Below are 10,932 nucleotides of genomic sequence, written 5' to 3'. Positions count from 1 at the left end.
GATGCAAACTGATTTACCAAGAGGAATTTCCATGAAATTTCTCATAACTTTAAATTTTCCTTACATCGAGTGCATTTCAAACTTGTAAAAACAAAAGACACATTCAAATCAGGTAGAAATCACACGTTTTTATTGAGAACTTCATTCACACCGTTTCCTCTCTTGGCTGCTGCTCTGGCAACGCAGGTGCAACCTCTGGAGAACATGACATTGGACCAGACATGAGAGCCAGAGTGAACGCGGCCCCAAACCGGGCTTTCAGAATTCCTACACCTGCCAGGAACTGGACAGTCCAGTCTCCACCTTCTCAGTGTAGACAACCTGGAGCCCAGTGCGAACCTGGGAACAAGATGCACCAGAATGGGCTACGGTGCCCCTCTTCTGCACAGGGCAAGATGGATCAGGAAACCCAGATCTGACCACCGGCCTCCCACGCCATTGCTTCAGAAGGAAGAGGCTTTGCTTCTGTTTACCAAAAAGGAATCAAGTCTGCTAAAAGGGACACAATGGATCAGAATAAATCATCTCACTCACAAGAAACATTTCTCGATGATTTCTGGTTGCTGAGAATATCCAGCACATTGTGTCAAAGTGGCAAAATTCCAGACAATCTAATAAAAGAAAATTCACAGGTGGCAGCTGCGTTCACTGGTAGGTTCATGTAGGACATGATTCCTACACACCCCCATTTTTTCAGTGTATATGGAAAGGGCCAAGACCCCGATCATCAGAATAAGTTATTTGGTACATTACAGTGCACAGAATGATAGAAGGATAGACACTTTCTCGAAGGTGATTAAAAGGCTGTCTACCAAAGGTCCACGTCACTCTGGAAGGACTGCAGCCCAGGGCACAGGCCCTCATCAGCTCGGCCTCTCCTCCTCTTTGGTGGCGGTGGCCTCCGTGGGCACGGCTTCCTCTGCGTGTTCTGCTGGCTTCTCCTCGTCCTCCTCGTCGTCTTGTGGATAGAGGTCCGGGTATTTCTGCATGCATTCCTGCATGGCCCGGAACTGGTCGACACAGTCTGAGCCCTTGATTTCCTCTGTGCTATAGTGGAAGCAGGAAAAGGCCGACTTGAATTGTTCCCCACAGGGGCCGCTGGCCATTCCCCCCAGGCACGGGCAGTTCCAGTTTATGTCTCCATTTGGCAGTATCAACCCTGTTATAGGAAGATAGGCAGAGAGATGTTCTAAATGGGCACGGTGGCACAGGCCTGTAATGCTAGTACTGGAACACAGTCCAGTTGCCACAGAGCCCGGCAGGTCCTCCCCTGTGGACCTACCTCTGGATCTGGATCTGGGTCAAACACCTGGTACACACGCAGCATTCCTTGGCCAGGATGGACGGCAATGGCCACTGGCATCCTTCCCTGTGTGCTACACTGACCTATGTGCTAAGCTTCCCTCCGGTGCTATGGAGCTCTGCTCTGAGAATTAACTACTGGAAGCTATTTAATCCAAAGAACTAGTGGCATATCACAGCGCAACTGCATTCTTTAAAAATAAAGTATGATAGCTGGGCGTGGTGGCGCACGCTTGTAATCCCCGCGCTTGGGAGGCAGAGACAGGAGGATCGCGCAGGTTCGAAGCCAGCCGCGTGCGCTGGCTTAGGAGACCCTGTTTCCAAATATAAAATGTAAAAAGAGGTCTGGGAGTGTAGCCCGGAGGTAGAAGGGCTTCCAGGAACCCCAGTACCACCAAAAAAAAATAAATAAATAAAATAAAAATAAAAATAAAGTATGATAGCCGGGCATGGTGGCGCACGCTTGTAATCCCCGCGCTTGGGAGGCTGAGACAGGAGGATCGCACAGGTTCGAAGCCAGCCTCAGCTACTTAGTGAGGCTCTCAGCAACTTAGTGAGACCCTGTTTCCAAATCAAATATAAAATAGATCTGGGGGTGTAGCCCGGAGGTAGAAAGCCTCTGGGTTCCACCCCCAGTATCACCAAAAAATAAATAAAAATAAAAATAAAATATGAGGGCTGAGTTCAGTGAGAGAAGGCTGGCTCAGTATACACGAGGCCCTGGGTCTATCCAAGCCGTGTCACAAATAAATAAATAAACCACTAACCAAACTACTATGTGTATATATGAACTGGGAAGGAAATAAGGCTATACATAGGTTTTCATTTTCAATTACATGAGCCTCTTTTTAACTTTCGTTCTTTATAATCCTTGACTTTTGTTCACATCTAAATATATCCTGGTTTTCCAAAAACCCTGTTAAGATGGCATCTTCATTTTCAGAAGTTTCTTTTCTCTCTTTTCTTTCTCTCTCTCCCTCTCCCTCCCCCCACCCCTCTCTCTTTGGTACTGGGGAAAGGAGCCAGGGGTAGTCTACCTCTGACCTATACCCCTAGCTCTTTTGTCTTTCCTTTGGAAATAGGGTCTCGCGAAGTTGACGCCGCATACAGAGGTCAGAAGTCTCCCACATGTGTCCTCTGTGGAGATGGAGCGCACTCTGCAAGGGCCTCTAAAATCGCACACGCTCCTCAATGCCGGCGAGGCGCTCTGTGCTGCTATCTAAGGTCCTGCGCGGAATCCCTCCTACTCCGCCTTAGGAAGCTCACTGATCCACAATCTCCTGTTGCTGCCCCTCATCTTAAAAGTGGGATCACAGTGGAGTGCCAACTGGTGCCGGCCCCTGGCAGGCAGCTCGCCACCACCATCCACAGCTGCACAGCGAGCTTGCGCACCCAGCCCCACCTGCGCCTTGAGAAATCCTTCTGCCAGCCTTCTGTCGGCCGGACTAACTCCTGTGACGCTTGCAGCTTCTGGGTTCATGGGGTCTAAGTCAGGACCCCAGCCAGGGCCCACGGATCTGAGCCAAGCCCTTCCCCCACATCTCAGAGACCTGTGCTCAGAACAACTTGTGCAAATGCTGACCCCTGGAGGTTCAAATCTGTAAGCAGCCTGCAGTTTACCGAAGAAATACTGCAGCCGTCTAAAGATTATGGCTCAGTCTGCATAAGTTCTTTCATTATTTCCAGGGGACAGGGAGCTGGAAGGAGACAGGGCCTGACAGTGATGGTGCCAATGTGCATCTCAGGCACACAGTGTAAACCAACCTGGATGGATTGAACCCAGGGCATTCTACTTCTGAGCTACACCCCCAGCCCTATTTTATTATTATTTTTTATTTTGAAACAGGGTCTATGTTGCTGAAGGCCTCACTAAGTTGCTGAGGCTGGCTTTAAACCAGTGATTCTTGTCTTAGCCCCTCAAGCACTAGAATTACAGGTGTGCACCCCTCACCATGCCCAGATAGATGGATGCATTTTATTTAATTTTATTTATTCATTTATTTATTGCAGGTCTGGGGATGGAACCCAGGGGCATTTGACCTCCGAGCTACAACCCCTGCCCTACTTTTTATTCTTTATTTTGAAACTGGGTCTCACTGAGTTGTGGAGGGTCTCACTAAACAGCCGAGGCTGTCTGCGAACCGTGTTTCTCTGGTCTCAACCTCCCGAATGCTGGATAACAAGCGTGTGCCACCATGCCCGGCTAGATGGATGTATTTTAAACACTGAGAGGCAAACAAGACAAAGTGATTTGTTCTGCAGCTCTCCAGAATCCATCAATTAACAATATATGCTTAATTAATTTAGACTTAGAGGCAAAGTACTCAAATTTAGTTTTCTTTTATTATTCTTTATTATTATTCTTTCTCTATTAATAATAATAAAGATTATTCCTATAGCTGTCCTCAGAATGCTAATACTTTGTATGTCGTCTGTGCATTTTGCTGGACATGGTGGTACACGTCTGTAATCCCAGTATTTGAGAGGCTGAGACAGAAAAATTGCAGGTTGGAGGACAGCCTCAGAAACGTAGTAAAACAGAAATTTAGAAATGGGCTAACTTTGGGGTGTAGCTTATAAGCAGAATGTCCCTGGGAACAATCCCCAACACCAAAGTAAGTAAATAAATAAACCTGTACTCTCCACTGTTCCCAAGAGGGTAATACATATGCACCCTTGCTTTCCTCTAAGTAAAGGAAATAGTAAGGATAACAACTAAGGTTTCCTGCCAAGGAATTGATTTTTGTGCATGTGGCACTAGGGATTGAACCCAAGGGCATTCTGCCTCTGAGCTCCACCCCAGACCTATTTTGTTTTAATCTGGAAATGGTCACACTAAGTTTCTGTGGTCTTGCTAAGTTGCGAGGGCTGGCCCCAAGCCTGCGACCCTCTGCTCAGCCTCCCAGGTGGTGGGATGACAAGTGTGCCTCCACGCCTAGTTGGGACATACACTTTAGACAGTGTTAAATCCCAGCCTGGAGCCCTCACTCCAATGGCGCCTGCTCCAAGCTCTTAACACACTTATCACCAACTAGCACCCAGTCTTTCTTAGTTATCATCATGGCCACCAGAAGCAGATTTTGAGCTGGGCATGGTAATGCAGCCTGTAATCCCAGTACTTAAGAGGATGAGACTGGAGGATGACAGGTTCAAGGCCAGCGTCAGTGACCTAGACCTAGTGAGACTCTCGGCAATTCAGCTCGACCTATTTCCAAAATGAAAATTTAAAATAGCTAGGGGTATAGCTCAGAGGTAGAATGCCCTGGGGTTTAATCTCCAGTACCAAAAAAAAAAAAAAAGGCTTTTGATTGGAGAACCAGGTAAGTCTCTGATGAGTCTTGTAGAACAAAACCTTTAGAAACTATGTCGAGCCGGGCGTGGTGGCGCACGCTTGTAATCCCCGCGCTTGGGAGGCTGAGACAGGAGGATCACGCAGGTTCGAAGCCAGCCTCAGCAAATTAGTGAGGCTCTCAGCAACTTAAGTGAGACCCTGTTTCCAAATAAAATATTAAAAAATGGGTCTGAGAGTATAGCCCGGAGGTAGAAAGCCTCTGGGTTCCACCTCCAGTACCACCAAAAAAAAAAAAAAAAAAAAAAACCAACCTATGTCGAGTGAATTTTTTTGCGTATTAGGTGATTGGTGATTGTAGAGCACTTAAAAGGAGAGAGCGGGGACACCAGCAACCTCACAGGACAATCCACACGACTGCCACGGCCTGCTTGGTAACCGAAGTGGATGTCGCAGAATTTGGTTTTGGAACCTGACTGTGCAGATGGATTACTGTCCCCTTAACCTACCTGTGACTGCCGGAATCCTCAAAGTCACCCTTCCAACTTAATCTCTATGATAGGTTAACCCATGGCTTAGGTCAATGAAGACTCAGGAGAGAAGAGGCAGAAGGGTTTCAACAAGGAGAAACTGCCCTGCCCAAAGGCTCAGCCCAGCCTTAATAATACTTTGGAGGGAGATAAGACTCACCGTATGCAGAGAAGACCCATGGCTGATGCCGCCTCAGACCCAGCCTTGGCTGAGACAAAGTAGGGAAGGAATCGCAACTCCGAGCCTCCCCCAGGATGCGTCTGTGGGTGCAGGGGAGGCCCGGGCCACTCACCGTGCTCTTCATAAGGATCACTGGGGTCGTCAGCCACCAGCTCTGCATTGCTGGGAGTTTCGTGATCTTCTTTGGTCACAAATATGATTCGATCCTTCCCTAGTGTTTGGAGAACAGAGAAAACACTTCCTTTGAGAACAGTGAACAGCCTTCAGCCCCAACGGTCACAAAAACCCATTGTGAAGACTGTCCCCCACACAGGCCCCCAGTGAGGGGATCTGCCGACCGCTCCCCCCAGCTCACTCTGCAGGAGGGTCTGGCAGCCACGCATGCTCAACACCTACAGCCAGATCAAGTCCTGCACTGGGGTCGTGTGCCAGGAGGAAGCCTCACACCCCGCCTTCCAAGTGTGTCCTCCAATGGAGCCTCCAGGTAGGAGATGAGGGGAGAGCCCCAGAAAAGTGTGACCCCAAATTTGCTAAGAGTCCTCGAATGCCAGTCTTTTCCTTGGCTCATCAAGAAACAGCACCAGAGAGAGAAAGGAAGGGCACGGTCCCTTCTCAGAACTCCCACCACCTCTTGCCCTGCCTCCCAGGGACCCGCCGGGATCTCAGTCTTTAGATCAGCCTTGAGAATGGAGCGGTGGGGATGCTCCACTGTGACCTGAGCTCCCGCTCTCGTCACACGGCTGCTCTCCTGTGTGAAGCGTGAGCCTAACGAAGGATGCATTCTCGTGTCCTCAGGATTTACCCACGGGGCTCAGAATGCAGAAAAAGTCTAAGACTGAGAGCTGGGAGGCTTGAGGGCACAGTGATAGGGGGCGCCACCTTCAGTGCACACCGCGAAGCAGTAACTGGGTCTCTGGGAGCAGAAGATGTGGGCAGGACGAGACTTAGGAGGAGGTCTAAGATGGCCGCCAGAGTGCCCCCAACTCTAACTTCATTAACTCACGACTCTTCTGCCCTTCATTATTCCCTACGTTTATTGTTTACTTTGAAACAGGGTCTCACTAGGTTGCAGAGGGCCTAAGTAGCTGAGGCTGGCCACAAACCTGCAATCCTGTCTCAGCCTCCCAAGTGCTGGGATTACAAGCGTGTGCTACCACAACTGGCCCTACAGCCCTTTTAAAAATGTTATCTATTCATTGTTTTTTTGGCACTAGGAAATGAACCCAGGGGCATTCTACTTTCAAGCTTAGGAAGGGAAGGAGGTAATCAAACACTGTGGGAGTTTCTTGGGCAAAGCTGGAAGGCAAAGGTGGTTCTTTGGGGTCATGACATTCTGAAAAAGGTTTTGGCAAAGTAGCACTTGAAAGGGTCTCTTAAAGCCAGGGAGGCATTCTGACCCTGCAGAGACTTCCGTTATGTTACCCTAGTGTTTTCTTCAAATTACCTGTTCAAGTTTATAATTGTCCATTAGCAGGGTGCGGTGGTGCGTGCCTATAATCCCATACTTGGGAGGCTGAGACAAGAGGATCACAGGGTCAAAGCCAGCCTCAGCTACTTACCCAGACTCTCAGTAACCTAACAAAACTGTTTCAAGAAAATAAAATCAACGAGGCTGGAGGTGTAGCTCAGAGTTAGACTGCCCCAGGGTTCAATCCCTGGGACCACAAAGACAAATAAATTATCCATTCATCTGGTAATATTTGGAAAACAAATAACAGCAACAGCATGATATTGACAGCGAAGTGTGGGAAGCCCAAGGCCAGAGACTGAGGCTAAGCCCACACTTCAATGCCAGACTGTGGCCTTTAACCTGAAGGCCGGGTGGGGGAGGACCTCTCAAGTAAATGTGTATAAGAGTGATTCACTGGGAACAAGGGCAGGCATGTGCATGGCTTCACTCCATAAGGACCTGGCGCCTACTGTAACACGGGCCTTGTGCTAGTCCTCGGCAGGTGATAGATGACAAAAACTAAACATGGCAATTTCCGAAAATTTAGCATGTGAAAGGCACAAAGGATCCTGGGAGGCCTTTCTGAGGTCACGTTTGAACTGGATCTTAAAGGAACAGAGAGTCGACAAGAAGAGCTAGGAGGAAGCAGTTGGTAAAGGGAATAAGCCAAGAGGCCTCAGGGGCTGAGCAGTGGCATGTGGGAAAAGAGGCTTTCAGCTATTCCTCAGTGAGGCCCTCTGCAACTCAGTAAGACCCTGTTTCAAAATAAAGAATAAAAAATAGGGCAGGGGGTGTGGCTCGGAGGTAGAATGCCCCTGGGTTCCAGGCTGGAGGGCCCAGCAGGTGTGATCACCTACATTCTCATCTAGCACGGAGTCTGTGCTCATTTTCCTATGTGTGTGGCACTGGGGATTGAATCCAGAGGCATTCTACCCCCAAGCTTCACCCTCAGCCCAATTTTACTTACTTGGAAACGGTCTCACTAAGTTGCTGAGAGCCTAAGTTGCCGAGGCTGGCTGTGAACCTGCGATCCTCCAGTCTCAGCCTCCCAAGTACTGGAATCACAAGCATGCCGCCAGCGCACCTGGCTAAAAGTTGGAATTTTTTTTTTTTTTTTTGCAGGTCTGGGGATGGAACCCAGAGTAAAAGTTGGAATTTTTTTTTTTTTTTTGGTGGTACTGGAGGTGGAACCCAGAGGCTTTCTACCTCCGGGCTATACTCCCAGACCTATTTTTTGGAAACAGGGTCTCACTAGGTTGCTGAGAGCCTCACTAAGTAGCTGAGGCTGGCTTCGAACCTGCGCGATCCTCCTGTCTCAGCCTCCCAAGCGCGGGGATTACAAGCGTGCGCCACCACGTCCGAAAAAGTTGGAATTTTTAAGGGTACGGAAAAGACAAAAACTAAGGAAAGCGTAAAAGCGAGTGTTTTCACTTGCCATCTCATCTAGGAAAGGGAGAGATTTTTTGAACCAGGAAGAGACTAGATGCCAGGCAGTGGTGGCAGATGGATGCAGCCATTTTCCCTGAGAACCAAAGGTGGCTGATCTGTACTCATTACTCCACAAAGCTCAGAATGCATTTACTAAAGGAGTAAATTAGAGGCCCAGAGACAGAAAACAAAAACACAGGATGAGAGACCTACTGTCTAACACAGTGGCAGAAACAGTTGTTTATAGCACACAATAAGTAGTAATCATGTAAACCGTACTTACTAGAGACATCAGGGAGTTATGACCTAGGGAAGGAGGCGTTCTAGAGGGAGGCTGTGGAGTGGGAAAAAGGCTCGGCATTTTAGACTGAACGCTAACTGATGTTTGATCTTGGGAGGCTGAGAAAGGAGGATGGCAGGTTCAAGGCCAGCCTCAGCCACTTAGGCCCTCTGCAACTTAGTGAGACCCTGTTTCAAAATAAAGAATAAAATAGGCTAGGGTGTAACTTGGAGGCAATAAAGGCCCTGGGTTCCATCTCTAGCACTAGGGCCTCGGAGGGGTTAAGTGGCAGCTTAGTGGCACTTAGAGCCCATGAGAGAGAGGGGAGCCCGCCACAGACCTGCAGCCTGCATTCTTCTAAGTGGCTGGGTAGAGGTAACAACAGGGAAACAGAAGTGGTGGAGCCCAACTTTGCTGGGGAGGGAAGAGGGAAGTCCTTCTCAGCGGGGGCTCCGGAGTCAAGACTGCCATGTTTTGGGTTATTAATCAGTTAATGTTGTGGTACTGGAGATTGGACCCAGAGGTATTCTCAGACCTATACTCGCAGCCCTAGTTTATTTTGGAACAAGGTCTCCAGAGCTGTAAAGCTGGAAGCCGGGCAGAGCGGCGCACACTTGTAATCCCAGTACTTGGGAGGCTGAGACAGGAGGATGGCGGTTTGTGGCCAACCTCAGCTACTACTTAGTGAGGCCCTTGGCAATTCAGTGAAACCTTGTTTCAAAATAAAAAATAGGGCAGAGGGTGTAGCTCAGAGGTAGAATGCCCCTGGGTTCCAGCCCCAGACCTGCAAAAATAAACTAGGGCTAGGAGTGTAGCTTGGAGGTAGAATGCCCCTGGGTTCAATCCTCAGTTCGGCAAAAATTAAAAAAATAAATATTTAAAAAAGGGGGGGCTGTACTCGCAGCCCTCTTTTACTTTAGTTTATTTTTTTTGTGTGTATGGCACTGTGGATTGAACCTAGAGGCATTTTACCTCTGAGCTAAGCTCCCCATCCCGATTTTACTTCTTATTTGAAAACGGTCTCGCTAAGTTTCTGAGGGCCTCACCGATTTGTCGAGGCTGGCTTCAAACCCGCGATCCTCCTGTCTCAGCATCACAAGTCCTGGGATTACAAATGTCCACCACCACCTCAGGCTTCTTTATTTTGAAACAGGGTCTCTCTAGGCTGCAGTGGCTGGTATTGAGGCCCGCAACCCTCTGGGTCTCAGCATCCCAGGTAATTTATTGTCTAATAAAATATGGCCCATAATTGAGCCTGAATCAGAAAGCTCGCTTTGAGGTCAACGAGAAAAGCTGTATCAAGTTTAAAAAGTGCCTGGTATACAGAAAGAGCTCAGTAAATGCTCCCGTTTGTGGTGCTTCCACCACCCCACAGAGGAATGTAGTCTTGCTCCAGTGGCTACTCTGGGACAGTTAAAAAACTGCAAGCAGCCGGGCGTGGTGGCGCATACTTGTAATCCCTCGCTTGGGAGGCGGAGACAGGAGAATAGCAGTTCAAGGCCAGCCTCACCTAGTTAGTGAGGCCCTGTTTCAAAATCAAGAATAAAAAATAGGAGCCGGGCATGGTGGCACACGCTTGTAATTCCAGCATTTGGGAGGCTGAGACCCGGAGGATCGCGGTTCACGTACAGCCTCAGCTACTACTTAGTGAGGCCCTCTGCAACTCTGTGAGACCCTATTTCAAAATAAAGAATAAAAATAGGGCAGGGAGTGTAGCTCGGAGGTAGAAATGCCCCTGGGCTCCATCCCCAGAAGAAAGGAAGGAAGGAAAGAAAGAAAGAAGGAAAACGATGTATACCCTGCTGCTAGGAAAACCCGAGTTTGTGCAAACTGCCTCACCTAGAGCACGGGGACTTCCTGCCTCCCCATAACCTTGGGGTCAGCTGGAGAAAGGCCGCGCGGGTCAGGGTGCCGGGGACACCCGGTTTTATACAAGGGAGAAGGAGCCGGGCGTGGTGGCGCACGCTTGGAACCCCAGCACCCGGGAGGCCGAGACCGGAGGATCGCGGTTCGCGGACAGCCTCAGCTACTTAGTGAGGCCCTCCGCAACTCAGTAGTGAGACCCTGTTCTCAAATAAAGAAGGTGTAGCTCGGAGGTCGAACGCCCCTGGCTCCATCCCCAGAATCAAAAAAAAAAAAAAAATCCGCGTGCAAAGTGGGGACACGTGGGCCGCGGCGGAGCGAGGGCGACGGGCCCCAAGGCGCCCCTGCCGGCGTCGGGCGCGCGCTGCTCGTGCCCGCCGGGCTCGGGCGCCCCACGTGCCGGGCCCTCCCGGGTTCGAGCCTCGGCCTGACCTTGGCCGGCCCCGCTCCCCCAGCCCCGCTTCCTGCGCGACACGCGCGGCCATCGGCCCCCCGCAGGCCCTGAGGCCAGTCCCCAGGGCACCCGCCCTACCCACCTTCCTGCCGGCAGTAGGCCATGGCTGCGGCCCGGCTCTCCGACCTCGCAGAAGCTGCAGCGGCGGTTGCGGC

General features: G+C 49.9%; 1 protein-coding gene across 1 annotated transcript; it reads right to left on the bottom strand.

The window, feature by feature from the left end:
* Nucleotides 1-863: 863 nt before the first annotated feature.
* Nucleotides 864-10,881, bottom strand: CHCHD4 (coiled-coil-helix-coiled-coil-helix domain containing 4; the record flags this gene model as incomplete). Its single annotated transcript, XM_080718091.1, has 3 exons — nt 864-1,159; nt 5,415-5,513; nt 10,860-10,881. The coding sequence occupies 3 exons, from the start codon at nt 10,879-10,881 to the stop codon at nt 864-866; spliced, it is 417 nt and encodes a 138-aa protein (XP_080574217.1).
* Between the last annotated feature and the right edge of the window lie 51 nt (nt 10,882-10,932).

The sequence above is a fragment of the Muscardinus avellanarius genome (assembly GCF_963383645.1).
Source record: "Muscardinus avellanarius genome assembly, chromosome: 22".
Taxonomy (NCBI): domain Eukaryota; kingdom Metazoa; phylum Chordata; class Mammalia; order Rodentia; family Gliridae; genus Muscardinus; species Muscardinus avellanarius.
Note: the sequence above shows the minus strand (reverse complement) of the source record. Positions and strands in the feature narration are given on the sequence as shown.